Genomic DNA, 22144 nt, shown 5'->3' with positions numbered 1-22144 from the left:
GGTATCACCGGCTGCGTGCTGGCCACCACCGGCACGGGGGCGCCCTTCAGGGGGGCCGCCGGCGCGCCCTGCACATGGAGGCGGTTGCGGAGGGTCACCAACTCGGTGCTCAAGCTGCGGAGGCGCTGCTGCAAATGGACGGCTTCGTTCGACGACGACGCATCTGGAAGGAGAATTTGGGTCAGGAATCGTTAATTTTTCATAAGGCTGGGAAAAATTTATATGGAGCACTTTTAGATGCATAGACTTGTTTTTGGAGAAAGAGATATTTATGGTAATGCAAAAAAAGATACAGAAATAGGTGGGTGCAAAACAGTTGCGTGACCTACAAATGCCCACCAACATAATTTCCCAAAGTTATTTTTGTAACCAATGGAATAAAATAATTTGGGCAATTTTTTACCAGCGTAAGGACTACTTAAACTGGCATTTCCTGAATGATTGAGTTACTAATCTTCTTCATCGTTATTCTTACGTTGGTTATAACTAGTTGATCGAGTGGCCGACATAATCCAAGTTGTATAACGACTTCAAGTTCTTAGAAAGAAATAACCGTTTTATTAGCTCATATACGTTGATTGAAGTTTGATTTTAATAACTATTTAAAAAGTTTTAATCCCGAGTCTGAAATGTGAAATGTTCTACTAAATAAGTGAGAATGCTTAGAATTTTAAAAATTGATATTTTTTATTACACAAAAAGCCAAAATTACAAGTGTATAATAGGTATGTTATCAAGCCAAAAATATCTTCGATGAATACATATTAGTTTATGTATATTTCAAAAGAAATCCAAACGATTCCAGTGCGTCATTTTTAAATTGTATGCTTAATGTTTTTAAATGACAATAAGAATACATAAAAATAGGTGTAGGTAGATAACAAATACCAAATGTAATATAAATATAAATGCAACATGTAGAAATAATAAAAGTAACATTTATTTCCCGGCTCCATTTTGAGTCGGAATCTAAGCGTAAATGTAAAAGCAACATTACTGGTAATAGTTTCAGATTTCCGAAATTTTTACTTTTAATCTCAAGACAAGAAAAAAAAATTATTGCAATTTTCTATCCATAAATTTTCTATATAGGTAGATATAGGTATACTTTACATATGTTTGTGTAATAATAAATACTATTGAAGTAAATTTCAAGATAAAATAAAATAAAACTGAAAAGCCGCTTTTTTAGAACAAAATAATTTCAGTTAATTTTATAAATTTTACATTTCTATTTTTTTTCAGTAGGTTTTCAATTAGACAGACATATGAAAAAAAAAAGATATTGATTATTGTGGTACTACAGCGGATTAATTCTCCATCCAGTTGTAATAAATAAATGCAGATTTATTTTGCTATAAATTAGTTAAATTATTCTTGAAAGACATTAAAGTACAAATTAAACCTCCATTTGGTAGAATCTTTATGCTGTTAATTCCAGGAATGGTCCCATAATAAAAATAATGCTCGTTTTATATACTTTTAAGTTTTAGCCAAACCAAGTTTTATAGTGAAAGTTGTTTTACAGTTTTACCAAAATAAAAATAAATCGTTTTGTTATCGTATATTTAAGCGCCAGTCGATAAACAGTTCCTTCCTGCAAAACTTCCCTAAAATACCGCCAACATAAATTTTTAAATTTACTTTACCACGTTTTAAATTTTTTATATTGCCCATTTAAACTTTAATAGAATTTGTTTATCAGATCATAGAGTGTAAAATAGAAAGTTCATAAATAAAAAATAATGTGGACTTGTGTTTGAAAAAATGTATCGGCAGAATTTACTACTTTTTAATAAAATGCGAATTCTGTGGAGATCGCTTCTTGCTTTTTCAACGAGGCACGAATTTGCATTTTACATTTTAAAAGCGCAAATAACTGAATATGTCGGTGCACTACAAGACTTGTACCCCATTAATTATGCAATCATCTCACGAATACAGGATTTGCAAAGATAAATGTGTCTGAAGCAAATTACGACCTTTCTAAATTTATCATGTGCAATGGTAAAAAAGCAGTCCAACTCTGTGAGAACGTTGCGTAGGTGGTAATAGAAAACTCATAACTTGTTCAACAACTGGTACAAAGACTACAAAGGAACCGAGAAACAATTTTTTCCTCCGCTTGATTAAACGGAACAATATTATCATCTTCAACCTTCGAGTAATTGGGATCGCGTTAGCCTTCACCGGAGGCTCCGGAAATTCTTCTAATAATCACTCAGCTAACCTAAATCGCTGATAGTTCATTGCCAAGTTCAGTCTAGCATGAGCGAATCAGACAAAGTTTTAATTATCCCAAGATTGCGTTAATGGCGCTGTTAAATACTGAAATGGACGTTCATTAAAACTTGACAAAAGGTGTGTGCAAAGTAATTTGCTCCAACGTGTAATCAAATAGGCCACAGAGACTGATCACGATTGCAATACTATGATTTTTCAATGATAAGAATCGGATTAATCGCCTCACTTGTTAGTTCTTTGTGAAAGCTGTCGAGGGAACTGTTGGGGATAAACCTACACCAATATGGTTATTTCCAACTCTCAACCAACAAATTGTGGTTTTGTTTTAATTCGTTCAAGTTTTGTAATCGAAGTCACGCTTGTGCTTTCTGATGTGTAATAATTTTATCCTACTAGAGCGATTATAAATCATTTCGTTTTGTTTATATCGGTAAGGATCAAAGACCAAAGGTTTTAACAAGATGGAGACAAGTGCTAATTATAGTTGAAAAGTCACTTTCAAAACAAATTAAAACCAAAAAAAATCCACAAATTATAGATCATCTATGTTATTAGTGACTCTGCTTTAAAATATGGAAAATATGAAAAATTGTCCTTGTTGGTTAGCAGCTGGAGAGGACAATAATTTTAAATTGTTCTACTCGTAGGGCGGATTACACTTCTCCAAACTATGAAATTATTTTTGCAGATTCCGATTTCGAGATGTTCCTTTTCAAGGTCTAAAATCCTTTAAATAAAATAACAATAAGCTTTATAAATAGGAATGTAAATAAATTTCCCAAGCTAGAAATATCATCGAAAAAAGGATAATTTTAATGTTTGCCAACTCGTTTGCCAATACTAAAAGTTTGTGGTCTTTCTGAAAGTTAAGTGATAATTGTAAACAATTCATGAAGCTTGTTTTAACATTCATATCCAATAATAAAATTTTAAGTTTACAACCCTCTGGAAAGCTTTTTAATGTATTCACAAAGTTTAAATAAAAGTTGCCCATGCAAACACATTCAGCTTCGAATATAATTCAGTCTCCAATAACTGTATTGGATTTTCAAAACCCTATTTTACCAGCTTAGCTTAGTTAAAACATTTCAGGTTGGCTTAAATGAGGGATATTTGTCTTTGGTTTTAGAACTTTTAATTACTTTTTAGGTTGCTTTAAACAAAAATATGCTGTATGCTTGACAAACAAGATAAAACTAGCTGACCCAATGTAATTTTATAAAAATAGAATTTGAAATATTTTGATTGGAAATTCTGCGTGCCAGTGTTGTAAAATTGCGGACAATGTGGTATTTTTGTTATTTTTAGGAGTAAAAATTTTAATTTCAACAAAATCGTAAAACGTTTTGAGCTGAGTAGCAACTTTGTTTGCTGTAAACATATTATATTAATTGCTATGTAAAAATGTAAAGATAATAATCTTTATCAATAAAACAAAATAAATAATAATAATTGTTTAGTAGTAGTGTTTTAGTAAGAAGTAAGTAAATTTTGACTTTATTTAGATCAATTAGTTCTTATCTCTATTCTCCTTGTGAAGAAATTTTTAAAGCTAATTTTGACAAAATGCTTTAATTTACTCAGAAGACAAGACTTTTGAAAACTTGTTGCAACAATGAAAACTAATTTGTGTTAAGACCGCTAAGGTATTTTATAATTTATGTACAAGGTGAACAAAAAGTATGGCACAAGAGTTTTTTTTATAATTTGCCTTCAGAAAATAATAATTAATAAAAATTAAAGTGCTATATTAAATGTGATCGTGTTTTGAGGGTACAATTTTGTTTTGTTTTTGAGTTATGAAATTTTTTTAAATATCAATTAATATGAATTTTTTTTTCTATAAAAATAAAATAAAATAAAATGTAGGTATGTAGATGTAATTGTAATTGTAAAGATAGATACATAGATGGTTGTAATTAAGGTCTTTGTACAAAAAAAGGTTTAATAGTTGGCATTTGAAAAAATCAAAAATTTTGTGAACTCAAAAACAAAAAAAAACATTTTATTTCAATTTCTTCTAGTACTTTATTATTTATCAACTAGTTTTTCAAAAAAATACATATAGTTTAAGCGAAAAACATTTGGTTTCATACTTTCTGTTCTCCTGATATATTTTCATTATTTTCGTTATCCAACTTAACTTTNTAAAATGTCATAGAAATAACTAAAAAAAAATTACTTCAGTAAGACTATGCTAAAAATAGCATTATTTGTAATTGTTTTTTATTTGTTAAATATTATTGAAACATTCTGTAGAAAAAATTTAAACTTTGATATTTCATTTCAAATCACACACGTCTGATATAAAATATTTACCTATGTTGTACCTAAAACGTTTTGCATTACTTTTGTCCGAAAATAACCACTACCTACTTTTCAATAAATTGGCGCACAAATATTTTGAAATTTTAATATATTTATGATATTTTATTAATTATTATCTTATTGGTGATACCAGGTAAATAAAAATATGTAACCAAACGTTTTTGTTCTGAGTTCTACATTTTTTTTATTTTTTTAAATGACAACCCACTATAAAAACATTTTTGTCATAAAGGTTATGTTATATATGATCTAAGGATTACAACTTCTATCTACTTTATATTTGATTTTTCAAAAAAAAATACATAAATTGCAATTTTTACAAAAAAAAATCGCATATTTAACTCAAAAACAAAACAAAAGTTTGTTCTCAAAATACGATCACATTCTTTATATTACTTTATAATTTATATTAATTATTATTTTTTGGGAGCAAATTTATTACAAAAAAAAACACGTTTGATTCCATACTTTATATTCACTCTGTATGTCAATATTTTTCCCGATTTCACACATTTTTACAACATCTTGCACATTAAAATACTAGGAGCAATTAAGTTTTAATTAATATATTAAAACTTTGTTGTCACAACATTATTAACTGTGTAGTGGCGTGCCATGCTTCCCATCCATACCCTACATTTAATCAAGTAAACACTTATGCGAGACATTCCCGTCCCATCCACTAAACACAGCTTAAACAAGTCGTTTTACATCCACTCTAGATATAACAAAAGTGTCTTTGGCAGATAACCGTATTTATTTACAACTTTACAACCAGACAAGAGTTATTTATTTTAGGCTGACGTAAACCAATTTTAATTCATGGTTTGCAAATGTAAAAGTTGCAAAAGTTAAAAATCGTAGGAGCAGGATCAACCCCTTGCCACTCCTCAACACCCACCCGTAACCTTAATCTCACAACGGTTTAATAAATATTCATTGCCGTTAAGTACATGTTTCCAATTTTTGAGCAAATTTGCGTATCACATGTTCACAATCATGTGGGCCGTTTTCTTATGCAAGTCTCGTCGCAGGAAATACCTATGGCACTAATAATTCGATGTATAGTATGTGCGAATAATAATACCATGGCATGCACGTAATGGGCTAGTGGCACGTTTCTTCTAAGTTAAGTAATACCGAGTTGTCGCGTGCTAGCTGAGCTCTCTGCTGCGTGCACAATAATTAGTTATAATGGCGATCTGGGAGTTTTTTCGTCCGAGAAAATTCATCATTCTACACTTAAGACGGAAGGGAGTTACGCGATCTGGAATTTTATAATGAGATAATGATATACGTAATACAGTGAAACCACCCGACAGCTGAAACCCTCGAGGAACGACCTGTAATGAGAGATGGTCGCTTTTGGATTGACGCAAAGGGATTTCAGACTCCGGAAAATACGGTCTAAGCCTGATTTATGCCCAGTTAAGCTCTTTTATTTATTTTTCCAAGTGTCATTTTTCACAAAATTTTAAAACTTCACCTTCATATCATTGCCATGTGTGTGTGTGTGTAAACGTTTCAGGAATTTTCCGGTTTAAATTTTCCAGTCAAGAAATTTCAACCGTTCGCAATTCACTTGGCGTCAGGGCCATTGTTGTGATTTTCAGCACAAAGTAGATAACTAATGAATACCAGCACGCAATAGCCTGCGTTACAAACTGGCATTAATCACGCTAAAATGGTCAGTTTAGCATTTGTGTTAGAGGGTACAGCTGATCCGAAGAATCCAAAAAGTCTGGATAGGATACCATGGGCACATTAAATTCTATCAAATTAATTACACTTTAGCTAATTCCTCTCGCAGGGACAAGTTGTCTGGAAGTGTGAGTTATGCAGGCAAGAGGCAAGAAAATGATAAATGATTGTACTCATAGATTAAGCAATGTTTTCCAATTAATCAGATTTACGCTTAAAAAATTCATTTCGAGTCAATGACCCGAAATATAATTGTTTACAACAGTACTCACAAATAAATAACGAAAAATCAAAACAGAATTGAAAAAATATGTAAATTCATAATGTCGTTTCTTTGCATTTCAAATTTGACCACCTGCCATACTCCTCACAAACATTTGGATTTTCTATTTTAATTAAATAAAACTATTTGATTGTATACTCTTCCCAAAATAGTTATATTTATTATACAAGACGATAAAATTAAATTTTATCTTTGAGAGCAATATACTCGAAAATATAATGAAAATTTTATCGTCGTGTACAATATAACATTTTATTCAATTCTCACTAATTTTGTAGTCAATTTGGTCGATATTTATAAATGTCAAAGTAAAATTCAACAATGAAATCTAATGTCAAAGATCGTTAGCAACTAACAACCGCAGATATACAACAATTGATATATTTGTTATCATCTAGACGATAAAATTTTATTTTAACATGAAGAAAAGAGTAGATAAAATTCAATTTTAACATAGAGGATTGAATAAAAGTTTTTTTTCTGTATTCTATCATTTGTTTTAACGCCGTGAAGCTTCACTTCCTCGATCACATTTACTTTTTTCACTTAATTCTTCAATAATTTATATGTTTCAATTTAGTCTGAAGATGGGACTAATTGGTGCCCGAATCTTATTTCAGTGAATATAAGCTTTAAATTTTGTGCAAGACGACTTCCTTTTCCGTATCTCCATTTAAAAACTTGTACTTTGAACAAATTATAGATCCCTTGATTAAAAAGTTTTTTCATTCCAATTTTTTCCTAACAATTTTTACCTAAACTAAATTGAACATTTTACAAAGAAAATACCACCAAAACTGTTTTTTCATTCCAATTTTTTCCTAACAATTTTTACCTAAGCTAAATTGAACATTTTGCAAAGAAAATACCACCAAAACTGTTAGTTTTTGATAAAAATATATATTCGTTCCCGAGCCTTTCCCAAAGAAAATTGCTATTTAATTGGATATTTCGGATTGGAAATCGAATGTCGGTTGGACCTAAACGTGTTTTGATCGATTGCCTGTCATATATTAAAGATGACACTCTCTACAAGTAACATATGGTCAGCCTAAATGGCCACATTTTCACCAAATTATGGCTTGAGTGCAAAAAATGATACTCGAAAGCGGTCTTTAGGGAAAGTAGGTCCGCACCCTTATAAAACAAGACCAGTTATAAATATGGAATGACAGAAAATCATATAAAGCTTTTACAGTGAAATGCATTATTTACGTGGGTTTTTCAAAATTTCACACTTTATTGAATTTACAGAAGGTTACAATTTAAAAGTTTGTTAAAACGTTTCTCGAAGCTGGTGTAAGATAAAATTTTGTTTGCTTCCGGGTGTTTTAACAGGACCCGATCGACCAATTTCAATCAGGAAGCACCTGAATGAAAAACCAATTTTGTAAGTTTTTGCATTTATGGCTTTAATTAACGGTTGTATTACACCGGAAGCGCACTATAAATGGATAAAACACCAAAATAAGCAAGTTCAAAAGAGATTCATCATTCACTGAGGCATTAAATTGCGAATTTGCAACAGGCTTTGTGCTGATTGAAAACTTTCAATCTATTGCAAGACCACCCAACAAAGCGTAAATATTTTCATGTTAATCTCAAGTTGCCATGTTTGCAGGAATTTTTATTTATAAAAAAATGTTTACGATGGAGTAAACACGCGAGAAATGTCGTAGAGCAAAGAGCGGAACACAAAAATTCAGAGGATAATTAAGTAGATGAAGTTCCGTAATTTGTAGTTTGCGTTAGAAAACATTTCATCTGATATTAATACGAGCTAGAAACTTCATTGCGAACTCCCTTGTAGCTGACTACTATTTTTGTTCATTTCTTCAACAACGCAAAATTATACACTATAATAAAAGTTTTTCTGAAATGCAAATAATCCTAAAACATTGTTTTACAGTGAATGGAGTCTGCTTAAATTTACTTGAACATTGATCCGGAGATTTCCACTACTTCAAAGGAAAATATCAGGACAAAGCTTTCAGGATTTAAAGATTCTTTATTGTGAGTACAAAAGTTGTTTTTTGACTCTCGTTAACTGTATACGTTGAATATGTTGTTTTATACTGATTTTATAGTGCTTGAAATATATATTTTTTGTGGATACACAAAGAGCTTTGAAATTCAACTTTTCATACTGTTTTAATTTGATTAATAATTCAACCTTATTACGTAAAGTAGATACACAAGCTAAATAATTCAACAATGTAATAATTGAATTGTTTATGTAATGATTAATAAGATAATTTAATTAATTCGGCCAATTAACTTTCTCAATAATTTACTTGTCTAATATTATTTGCTTTATTTTATTGCTCACTGCGTAAATCTTAAACATTACTTCGTGTCATATTTAAAAATGTGAGTCAATCCTATATTTATTGTTGGTTAAAACTTTTCTGAAGAAAATTAATCTAAAAGTTGAGTACATTTTCCAGAAATTTCCACGAGAAATTAAAAAAGCGAATAAAGGAATGCGACGAAACTGGTTAAAATTTCCTACAGTGTGTAAACAAAGTCAAAGAATTCAATTTTCTGCTCAATAAATATTAGTAAACGGCGTCAAAACCCTTTCCTTCGTTGTTAATTTTCTCTTGAACGAGTCATTTATGTCTTTTGTTTAAAGAGCTTTCATTCTCTCGAATAAATAGATTCTAGATTTAATATTGTCAGGAAACGAAATTTGTAATTCGTAAACCACATCAAAGAAACTGAAATCACGTAGAGAATCAATTTTTCTACGTACAACAACCACGTTTCCCTATTATTTATAGATCTCTGTGGTGAACGCTTTTTAGCAATTTTCCGGTCTGAAAAAATGAGATCGACCATAAGCTACAACTCTGGTCTGAAAAGTTGTTGTTTTCTGGTGGCTTTCTAAGAATTCGGTTCGTCTAAAATTAACGGCGCAACATAAATCGCTTTGGAAAGTAACCCATGTCTGAATTTGAAATGAGGCGGTTTCTTTTGAATGGACTACACAACTTGCTATATATTATATTCCTAAGTGAAACTATCATTGGCTTAAGTAGATAATTACACGTTTTAAACAATTTTCCTAACTCTGCCATAAGTCACAAGACAACGACGTTCTGGATACACTTACGCTTTTATGTAAAGCTCCTGACCCTTTATCGGGCTAAAGACAACGTTTAGTTTATTTGGATGCAGACGGAACCAGTTTTTGTTTGTGTCTGCATTCTTTGGCGTGTCATCAAAATGAAGATGAGGCCGATTAAAATTTCAGATTTATCCAGTGAATGTGTCTGTTGTTTTATCTGCTTATTCAATTTGTCTACCGAGTTTTTTTCGATATGCAGCCTATGAGACTTTACACCCGACATGTAATTAAACAAACTTATTTCATATTCAAAAAATGTTAAACAAAATGAAAACAATATTATGAAAGTGCAGCTAGAGGTTTGTTTTAAACTTTTTTGGGAAAAAAAATAAGATTAATTTTTATTTTAATTAAGTTGTGGTGTACTACATCACCTCTAAAATAGCTTAAAAATGCCATACAAGCCTTAAATTCATTCAAGAAATTCGAGAAATATTTTAACACTTGTTATTGAATTGTTTCTTTTGAAAAATGTGTTTACAACTTTGTCGTGACTTTTTTAACTTTAAAATTCGTCATTTAGAAGATTTTTGTCTCCACACCTACATTCAACTTCCTGACAAGTGATGGCCTTTCTGATACGATTCATAAGTTCAAACAGTTTTTCTTCTTCTTGTAACGCGAGAAACTAAAATTACGTCAATTCAAATTCTATTCGTAGCGAGTTTAATATTCTTTTATTCTCTTGAAACAAATTTTTATAATGTATTACCCCAATAGTACGATTCAGGACAAACCCAAGGAGCGCAAATGCAAATGCAATTGCTTATTGTGATAATACAAAAGTATAAATGTTTTTGTATTGTATTTAAAAATGTGGAAGAGAAATGTTAAGAATGCATGTGTTTCCGTTTTTCCTCTAATGACTGTCTTTCTCGCGACGGTTACTTATTATGTATAGTTATGGGAAAATAAAGCAGAACCAACTAGCAGCAATCCGAAGATTGCCTTGAAGCATCCGTGGCAATAATTTCGAAATAACAGCACCAAAAACCTAAAAGCAAAGACCGGAAAATCAACATTGATAAGAACCTCATTCATTCTTCAACACCACTTCTTTCATTAGTTTCGAAAACTAGTTTTTGACACTCTAGCCAAAGTCGTGACCGACCAACAATTCTATTGTCTTCTTATGATTTCGATAGCCTCAAACACACATTTAATTGCTCGTTGTTTGCCTATACACGTCTTAAGAAAGCAAGACGCGATGTTAAGTCTCCCATAGTTAGGAAGTTAATTACTCCGGGACAGGCTTGTAATTACCAGCGACCTATCCAAGAACCAAAGCTTTAAATTACACATGCAGTTTGAATGCTGCTCACAAACCCTTCATCTTCAGTAATTGCTTGTGCTGTTCTTCATGATTAACTGTACATCGGTGACGTATCCACTATTTGGCCTTGCGTTTGTGATTAAACAGTTGTCCATTCACTCGGTCCCTTTTTGAAGAAAGCTCAAGCAAGATATCGGTGCAGAAAACCGTTTTTTACAAGAACTCTTTAATTGGTAATTAATTTGTCGGATATTTGCTTCAGTTTGTGAGCAGATGTAGAGCAATTTACTTCAAGTCTTGGATCGTGCCCCATTCATGTATATGTGTGTACGTTTTTTCTTCAGATCAAATCAATTAAAATTCCATTCCTGCAATGCTTCTAAATTAAAGACAAAGTAAGCGGCAACCGTGCCACAACTCTAAGGTAAATATTGCAATTAAAACTTACTATTTGCATAAGAGTGTTATAATTTGTGTAATATGCAGGTATCGGTCGCCTGTATAAATAATTAATTAATTTTGATATAATCGACACAGCATGGGCAAAATGATTTATTAACTAACTTATTCTGAAATATATTTCCTTTCATCTAAAAACTGAAATTCAACTCGGTAATAATGCAAACTCAATAATACGGTTTCGGAAGCTCGTTAAATGAAATCGCGTAAAAGTATTGTTTTATATAATATTGAAAGAATTGAAAGAAAAGTAAATAATTGCTTATTCTCAAATTGTCATTGATTTTTTATGTACTTAACAACTTCGTAATTCTGAAGACTAACACAGACGGCAACCGACAATAGATGAATGTGTACACATTAAATATACAGGATGTTGACAATAAATAAATTTATTAACGTACTTAAGTCTTATGTCTTCAACTTGCTGAAGATTATATCAATACAAGAATGTCTTCGATTGAATTTAATGTACCCAATAATCATTATCACTAGTATTTGCAATAAATTAGTAGTCGTTAGGAATTTTTTACAATAATTAAACTCAATGACTTTAATAAAAGATTTGATTTCAAAGCAAAAACTACTTCAGTTAAAAGAGTTTTTTTTTTAATTTTGATTAAATTTGTTTGTGCAAAAATTGGAACCGAATTACATTATATTATTAAACCATTTAAAATTTTCATTACTTACAAGTGTATAATAAGATTTCTCTTAATAAACATAAATTCGGGGAACATCGTTATAGAGATTAGAGAAACGAGAATTTATTTTCCAAAACAAGCTTTAATTTATCTTTCGCATAACCAAAGAATGAGCTAAATTTCAGCTTTAATCGTAAACAAAGCTTTCCAGTAGTACACAATTCATGCAATCAAATCATGAACGTTTCCAAATGTGACTAAGACTAAGTGGCAAAGTTTTGAAAGAAACTATACAAAAGTCCTTGGTGCGAAAATTGATCGACTTGTCAATATTTTCTTCAAACTTTTACAATAAACAAGTCGAGCCACCGGAACCTATTAAAGCATGTAAATAATATGCAAAAAACTTTTAGCAATAACATTGGTGCAATAACAGTCGTATTCTTGCGGTTTCCCATACCACGATACGCACCCATGCTATAAACTTTAATATCAATTGGAAAAATGAATCGTTACAGTGCTGGTTGTTGCAGTCCCCATTTTTTCTGCGCTTTTATTACTCGAGAGATTGTAAGACGAATATTTACAGCTTATATTTTAATGGCGGTCAAAATACATTTGCGTGTTAAACACCTAGCTGTAATTAATGTCTTGCTGATGAAGAATTATTAGACAGAGTGCTGAAAAATGCACGCCTGGAAAGGAAGAAAGTGGACAAGGCGGTTTTACCGCTGCTTTCCTGCAATTTTTGCATATCTTCCATCTATTCGATAAGATTTTGTAATTATGTCCGGAAAATATTTATTTCATAATTAGTTGCAGGAAGCTACGAGCATATACAGTGAGCGGCAAAATTATGGAATAATCTTATTGAAACTGAAAACATTTTGTTTTGTCAAAAATGCTCAAACAGGTCAATTACACAATTCTCAACTTGGTTTGAAATTTTACACTTTTCAGCTAATGCGATAGATTTTTTAATTGTCGAAATGGCAACACCAATATATTAAATATTAATGTTTTTGAAAAAAAGCATACAAAAATTAAAAAAACAAACATACAATTTTAATCAAGTTATTTTTTTTTGAACCAGAAAATCGACTGTTCGAGCATTTTTGTCAAATAAATAAATATTAAATAAATCAGATTATTCCATTATTTTGCCCCTCACTTTATATGAATGTTACAAACATTTACAGACCAAAAATTTATTTTTATCATAAAGTGGGTTTTACAGTCGATTTCTGAAAAAAGTGTAATAAAAGTCCAACAGAAAACGAGAAAAATTTGTTATATTTCATAACTACAATAATTAATAAAGTAACACTTTACTAACACCTTCGTTCACACAAACGACCGTTATCCCACTCAGGTCACTGAGTATAAAGTTAAAACCTACACTGCCGCGTTTATAATAACATTAAAATGCAAAACAAATTTGACATCTTCTGCAAAACTATATATCTGTCTATGTGGTTAAAATTTTTCGCAAAAGTTGTGAAACACCCTGTATAGAATCCTATTGTTAGAATTACTTGTATTAAAAACTGAAAAAGTATAAATTCAATGCACTTTAAGCAATTTAAAATGTCTAAAACTTAATAAAACTTTGTTCAGCTTTGAAATTTGTAAAAGTTAATAAAAGATTATTCTTTCAAGCTACTTTGACTTTTTTTTATTCAAACCGAATTTATTCAATTTAATTTTAATTTTCTCTACATAATTTGTGTATTTAGCTTTTTTATACTAAAACAAAATACTTAGAAAGTTCTTTGTATTCTCTACAAATAATGTGTTTGCTTTTCATTTTCTTATATCTACATTTACGAATGTAAAATTAAAACATCTCAAACGAAACCGTCTAAATATTTTGATTAAAGAAGAGAAATAGCTGCGTGCTTTCAGTTTGTTCTTTTAGAATTTTGTGTTGTACAAAATCTGAATTGGGAAATAAAAAATGGCGCGAACTAATTAAAAGCGATCCATCAACCTTGAAGAAGAAACATCGGAGTGCGTGTAACATGTCAATTATGAATCGATAGATTCATTAAGAACTGGATTTTCCACATTACTATCAGTTTGTGGCACAGGAGGAAGCCGCTGATGACACAAATCAGCCACCCACTGTTGGCGGCAATTTAAATCCGGTGGCTGGTTTCGGCTACTCGTCTCAACGCCTGAATTCAGGCAACCACCCTGAACACAAAAGCACCACACCGAGCTTAACGCAAGCAACAACACACCTTGGAGCTTCTTCTCCGTCTCCCAGAACTTCTGCAGCTCCGTGAAGTATTTGTCCAAAATGAACACTTTGGAGAGGCCTAGAGTAGCCATATTTCAGGGGCTGAAAGCACGCCCGGCCATATTTCAGACATCACACCACAACACGACCAACAATCACTCGCGAAGACTTCGGTGCACTGGCTCGGATGACGGCCGCTACCTGCGACCTGCTCACGTGATGCTCCCCGCTCACCTGTGCTACACCTGTACGCAGCTTTTCGGGATATCACGGGTCTCAAAGGCCCTAACCGCTCCTCTAGCTCGAGAGATGGCAACCAACGCTCATTTACATGAGGAGAATCGGGGGGCGAGCTTTCGTTTTCGTCGCTGGAGCAATTAGGAGACTTCAATGGTGCGTCCAGCACGAGACCGCCGCATTCATCACGAGGGGTACAAACTGGTTTCGGGATTCAAATCTTTACCGGTCTTCACTTGGCCTTCTTTTTTTATCAAGTGCTTCACACGGTCACTGTGCACACTCCGACTCAAAGCTACCTGAGTAGGAGGAGGAAAATATTCCCCTCATCTCCACTAATCTCCAAAAAACTATTTTCACAACCAGCAAATAAGTTTTCTTTATTGTATAACACTCCAAGTGTTTGAGTTCTGATTTCATTCTAATGTTATTATGTACAATTCGAAACTATTTTTTAGTACTAGACAAAACATTAACCCTTCCTAAAACAAGCTATTCAAATTCTGTTTCCATAAGTCTTAAAAATTTTAAATCTTTAATTTAGACAGCTTAAAAGACTCAAGGTCTATAATAGCTACAGTTTCAAACAGTTTCAAAATTTTGATAGGTGTTACTGATAGTGTTACTGTTGCTGCTAATATTAGTGTTACTGTAATTGTTACTGCTAAAGCGTATGATATCTACGGACCGTAGACTTCGGTAGTTATATTTATTAACTAGTTATTCTTAAAAATAACGTAATTATTAAAAGTTTTAAGGTAGAGAGCAACGTTTTTCAAATAATTTGCAAAGATTTTTTATAAAATGTAAAATTTTAGGAATAAATAAAGTTCAAAATTCAAAAATGACTAAAATCATGAATTTTTTTCTAGAAATCGTTTCTCAACTCTAGACTGAAATAATATACAAAAATTTTCTAAATTAAAATTTTGAAAAAAACATAATTTTGGAACAAAGTTGAATATAAAGTATAAAGAAAATTTGGAGACGAAACACCAAAAAAGGAACAAATTCGGTACTGCTAACAGTTTTTAGAGATTAAGAAATGAATAGTTTGCAAGCAGGAAGTTAGGAAAAGGGCCCGTTAAAAAGTAGACGCAATTTGTAATGCAGGTTTGCTAAACATTCTCAATTTTTAGCAAACAATTGACAAGAATACAAAGTAAACATGAATGAGAAAGGACCTCGGAAAGAACGCAATTAAATTAGTGTCTTGTGTATCGTTTTTGAGGAATGAGTTGAAAAAGTAACAATTTGAAACTAAAGCTGAAAAAGCATTTATAAAATACATCAACTTTGAGTTCATTTTAATAAATTACACAAAATTTATTGCCAGTCATCATAATACCTACTTATATCTTTTGCTAAATAACTTTTTTCTGTATATACATCCTTTTTTTCCAAAGTTTTTGTTTCTATCAAAATTATTAGCACTGTCTTTCGACCTTAGGTAATGATGTCTGTCCTTAGATATTCAATGATAGCGCTTTCAAAGAGCAAACAGGCACACAAGATTCATAAAACTCAAAATTTTTACAACATCTCAGTTTGAAAACATAACCATAACTTTTTAACAAAATTTCTAGGGGCAAAAACAAAGAGCAAACAAAATTTGTGGCTATGGAGACAAGCTGCTACCAATTTTTTCACCAAAATTACTTGGCAATTTCCATTTAAAGAAAAAACAGACTTTACAGTGGCATGGAGAAGATTTTATTTCAATGTCATTTTTTTGCCAAACTTATTTTTGTATAAATTCGTGCCATAATTTCAGCAATAATAGAAAGTCAATCGACGTTTAAACTATTTTTGACTTTTTGAGACAAAAAAATCAATCAAAAAGGGTGAATTGCATATAGGTAAATTCAAAATTTTTGCCGTAAAAAAGTTGACGTCCAAAATCTTTTGCGCGCGACTATATCTATGTTAGATTAAAATACTAAAATTTATTTAAAAACTTAGTTTTTTTCTAAATTTATACACTTTTTTGTAACTGTACAAGCTATTTTAAGAAAAATTTACACTTTCTTGTAATAATTTACAATAATGTAGTATTAAAATATAGCTCTGAAAATTTACTCGTGTAGCAGCTCATATCCTCGTAGTTGTGAAACGTTTTGCCCCTGAAAAAATCTAATTTAGTCTGATTTGAATAACAGTTAGATTAAAATTTGTACATTACAATTAAGGGACCAATTACAGTTAATGATGTTTCGCTGCTACTATAATAGGAAACTTACAATAGCTTCAGGATGCGGCAGTATGTGTTTAACTATTTAATTCTCAACTATGTCTCAAACTGATTTATCTTGAAAAAAATTTAATCAACGGTAATAGTGCCACTCAACCGAAAATTCTGCAGATTAATCATGACAGCTTCAAATAAAACAACAACTTGTCGAAGAGAAAGTTCGTAATTTTTGTTTGATGTTCATTAATCATCGGGTTTGTGAACCGTCGTTATTAACGTTTCGATCGCCTCATATTTTGACGTAAATAAAAATTATCATATTTTATGCTTAAACTGTTTCCATGAATTCCTTCTGTTTAATTAAGATTGCAGATTTTGACGACCATGATCATCAAGTTTTTGAAAAACTGTTTAATTAGCGGCAGCTTTTACTGAATTTATACACATTCTTTCAACACAACTTCTGCTGTAGTATGATAATTTGCTGCTACTCCTGTGGATAGTACAGTTTTTTAGCAGTGGGTGGTATGTGGGATGGACACAAACGATTTGTTTGTTGTTTTTTGCCCAATTCTTATTAGATCCAAAGATGTTTTGTTGAAACAAGTTACATTTTGAAAACAGATATTTTGCACAGCTTTGACTAAATAAATTATACGTTTTAAAATACAAGTTTCAACTGTAACTGCTATTTTATACAAATAGTGTCTACTTCTCTTACGTCACAAATTATCAGAGCCATCAACCTTTTTTTAATAAAACTGTGATTTAGTTTACTCTTTTAGACTCAGATGTTGGACGAAGCTATAAAAACATTCTTTATCTCGTAAATAAAGTTGTTAGGAGTTATAAAATTAAGCAGGGAGTGTGTTTTAATTGCATGCATAATTGATGAGAAGAGAATCGCTGGATCTAACCGAATTTTTTGTAATTAAACATACTGATCGGACTTTGAAGCTTTTATAACGTAATTTTTGAATACACATTATGAAAATATGTGAAAACACATTTAAAAAACAACAAAAATAAAAGAGCTTTCACTTTTTTCATTAGTTTTATTTGTATCTAATTCTTTTCTTGTTTAAGCTCTTTCTGATCAAGTTAATTACAGAAAAATCTGTAATATGTAATAATAAATTTTAACTTAACTTAATCGTTATTACTTATTGTATTTTTATTCTACCACTCATTTTCTTTTCCTCTTGCATCCCCCAAGCTTTAATTGAAAAATTCCTTCACCGTCCCGGAACGTAATAGCCTCTTTAAATTGCAAATAATATCAGTGTACATCTAAAAAATGGCGTCCATCCACGTGCTCTTCTTATTCGTCGACACGCCCTGTATCTCACAATGGTCGTGTTAAATTGAGACTAGACCACACGCATCAGATTATGCCCTACCCTGAGGCGAATAAAATTCCTGCATTGTCGATACAGTTACTTTAATATCACATTGTTTACCTCTGAAGATTGATAAAAAAATTTCCGCCTTGTTTGCATAAACCGAATTTTATTCCCGACTCGGCCACTAAAAAGAATCCGTTCCGAGAAAACTCCTAAAAACCCGGACAATAAAGCAATTTGATTATAATCAGTATTTTTTATGGCAACGGTGTCACGTCACGATGTCTTCAGGTTCTGTCTTCATTTCAGGATGATCCTCATATGGCAGTGTTGCTTAAATTGCTGTAAATCATAATGCATAATAGATCATGTGGATGGAGTTCTAATGAATATGAATAGCCGAGACTAGATTTATATAATTAGTAATTACAAAGGAGCGGATGGTAAGTGTGTATTTGCGGCACTGTAATATGTTGCGTAATTGGGTGATGGATGCTATTCGGTGGAAAAGTTGACTGACTAATCAATTTCCTATGACCTGTCGGATTATTATTAAACGACTCTTATAGTTGTGTTAATGAATGAATGCCAGGTGAATGTAGCATTGTAATTTCATATTTTTGTACATAGAATTTTGTTTAGTAATGTCTATTGTGAAATGGACACTTTCTAAAGGTTCTAAAGCCGTTTCAGTTTCAATTATTGTATTTTTTATCCTTGTGGTTAAAACAAGTATGTTCCAGACTAGTTGAAATAAACAAAAAGATTCAGTGTTTCTCCCCGGAGGAATATTACGCAAGCAAACTAATTACGAGTCATTACTCCTGTCAGTTATACGAGCTGGCTCTCCTTTCTGCTTCTGTAAAAAATTCAAAAAAACTTTTATTAATAAATAGCAATTTTTAAGTTGTCAGGAGGTACAATTTACGTTATACCATACACGATAGCATCTTATTCATCATCGAGACACACACGGTATGGCCATCCTCCGGATAAATTAAAAACGTGCTTCCATACCCACAAGTCGTGTAGGAGCTGCGATTGTTCTAAATTTCGTCAAGGTGGGGTCGTTTGATTAATAATGGTGTATATTACAAATGCAAATTCGTGCTCTTGCCAGAAGAATATGTCATCGTAAAAGTTGTTGGAAAGAGAATTGTACAAGTGGTCGCGACGCAGAGAATGTAATGGCGCTGGTTTGGTAGCTATTGTATGGTTAGGTCATTGGCTGCCGCTCCAACAGGACCGCTTTTAACATCTAATGTGGGTCGATAGGAAAGGTTCACTGGCGAAATGGCATTGCAACTTTGGGATAGATGTGTAGGACGAAAAAGCAAAACAAAGAAAAAAACCATTCATATTTCACTGGCCTGAAAAGCGGCACACTAATTATATTAAAATTATTATTTGTGGCTTAAAAGCTTGTAAAAAAGGGGAAAGGAAAAAGTTTTTTTGAGAGAAACTTCAGTGTTACTTGCTTTATAGTTCATTTTAAGAACACTGCGTATTAATTAATTAATTAATATCTGCCGTTTACATGCTTCTCCAAAGGCATGAATATAATACGTACAATATTTGGATTGTTTCATTAAAATTTGAACAAACTTTGTTGTTTATCTTAAAAGTTATAAAGAGGTAATTAAATTTTGATACATTGGCGCGGTGTCTAAATATTGTGGTAGATAATTAGGGAAAGTTACCAAATAAAAGCTGCTTAACGTAGAAAAACAAGATAAAAGTTTAAGGGTAGTTAATAATGTTTATTTAATTTCTATTAAACCTACTTATAAATAATAATAACAAAGTTTTATATACATATAAAAATGTTTCTTTTCTGTAAATCAAATCATTCAGTTATTTCGATTGAAAAAAGAAACTAAAGGTTGAAATATTGGCTAATTATCCTTTTTAATTCATACTGTCCGGTAGATTGAGATTCCTGTCTCCATTTTGATTCCGGGAAGTAAACTGTTACAATATCAGAGGTAAATACGTATAATAAGAACCCGGTAAGTGAGCTTTTACCGTTTCAGAGCCGGAAACCTATAAACAAGCAACATTTGCCGAATTGTTATTTTAAATTTGACAAAAAACGTCAAACAAAACCTTCCATGTAATTTGTCTCCATTTTGATTTTTTAATAGACACATTAAACGCGATGTCTTAATAGTTAAAAGACGACTAGTCATTTAAAATTAGGGGCCAAATTACAAAAAATAAAATAAAAAACTCGTTTCATAAGACCTTGAAGCACTAATTATTCTTTAAAATAACTCTTGCTGCGCCACTCGTTTTTACTACTTCAATTCGTGCCTTTGAAACTAGTCTGAAACTTGTTTTTAATATTCTTTTTAACAATTTTGTTGAAGCAGAATGAAATAAAGCACATTACGGTCTACCTACTACATCCGATAAGTTTTTTTTACTAACTTAAATTTTTTTCACTAAGTACTCAGAGAAGAAAACGTTGACCACAATTTACATGCAAACAACCCAAATATACAGAGTATTTTGTTTTTATTGTTACAAATTTAAACATGTGATAGAATATTCAATTTCAAGATAAAAGTTTCCTATGAGCATGTATTGAAAAATATTATACAAGGGAGCTACATCCTCTGAAAAGGGTGCATCTTTTAATGGATTTTTTCCAATATTTCAGAAACCATTGTAGATAAAATTTGGTACAACTGATAACCTTTATACACCCAAACGAATGCAAAGATATAATGTAGAGATTTTTACTCACTTTTAGCCACAAAATTTTAAATTCCATAGTTTTTCACAAAAAAGAGGTCTCTTGTTTCTTTACGATACAACTTACCGTTTTTGAGTAAAATCAGTTTACAATTTGTCTTACAGACCATAAAGCAAAGAGAAATTAAAAATTAAATTCGTTTTACCGTTTAAATGACCTTTGAATTCGTTTAGGTGTTTAAAGGTTATCAGCTGTACTATCTTTTGTAATTTTATCTATTCTGCAATAGTGGGAAAACTCCATTAAAAACGCATTTCTTTCAGGGAGTGTAGCTCGCTTACATAACATTTTTTGGTACCTATTCATAAGAAACTTTTGTCTTAAATTTAAATATCCTATCGTCTGTTGAAATTTGTAACAATAAAAACAGAACAGCCTGTATATTTTACGAGTAACTCGGTATTCATTTAAAAAACCCTTATTTTTACACCCGATATCGATTCCAGTGACCATTGTCTAGTTACCTCCAGTTTCGCATAAACCCATTGCCGTGATAAATTTCAATTGAACACAGTTTCCTAGACAGATTTATGGTTCGTTCATGATTTAACTCAAGCATCTGGGCTAGATATAGATATAAATCTCTCGCATCCCGTGGACGCCATCACATTAACATTTTTGTAATAAACGCCGTTAATTAATTGCGACACACTTCAAAATCCAGAATAAATCCGATAGGTCAGATTTGAAAAGTTTCCCACGAGCACACGTGTTCGATCTTATAATAAAATTTACAACCGGCTTACAACATAAACGAGAAATTCCCGGAAACCGGACCTCAGAAAGCGAAAACGACTCGTTCGTTATATTTACAAATTATGGCGGTGAGACAAAGTTCGTCGTCTCATCGCCAGTTGAAGTCTCCGCCGAAGATGGGATTAAACATGGGTTTATAAAATCGGAAGAATCTCGGTTATATGGTATAATAAAATAATTTGCAAAAAAAAGAAAAAAGTATCAGGATGAGGCGTGCTAATTAATAATTATTTAATTTACAGACCTCATCCGTTAAATTACTGCTTTTAGGATATTTATCGAAAAGGTTCTTTGTGATTAATCTGTTACGGCTTTTTTGTATCCCCGACGTGATTGAAGCTGGAAATTGATCGAACAACTTATTAAAAACATGGAGTCTGCAAGACTGTAAAAGATATTTTTTGTATGAACAAACAATTTGAACGTTAAAGCATTTTTATTTTGATTCCCGATGTTTTTACTTCATTCAGGAAGATGTATTCTGCAATGAATCTAAACAGAGCAAACTCACCAATTTATCTTTTTGATGTTCTATTTGCTGTCTCTCGGGGGACA

General features: G+C 31.6%; 1 protein-coding gene across 1 annotated transcript in view; it reads right to left on the bottom strand.

Moving 5' to 3' along the window:
- LOC123014560 (unconventional myosin-IXAa) overlaps positions 1-14509 on the bottom strand; it is a 23085-nt gene extending 8576 nt beyond the window's left edge. Inside the window, 2 exon segments of the mRNA XM_044413736.1 lie at positions 1-163; positions 14306-14509. The exon segment at positions 1-163 is cut by the window's left edge and continues 1 nt beyond it. Coding sequence (XP_044269671.1) covers positions 1-163; positions 14306-14396 — 254 coding nt within the window. The 5' untranslated portion in view covers positions 14397-14509.
- Positions 14510-22144: the final 7635 nt, after the last annotated feature.

Source organism: Tribolium madens, unplaced genomic scaffold (assembly GCF_015345945.1).
Source record: "Tribolium madens isolate multiple individuals breed KSU strain unplaced genomic scaffold, Tmad_KSU_1.1 Scaffold_97;HRSCAF=244;Tcas5.2_LG3a, whole genome shotgun sequence".
NCBI lineage: Eukaryota > Metazoa > Arthropoda > Insecta > Coleoptera > Tenebrionidae > Tribolium > Tribolium madens.
Note: the sequence above shows the minus strand (reverse complement) of the source record. Positions and strands in the feature narration are given on the sequence as shown.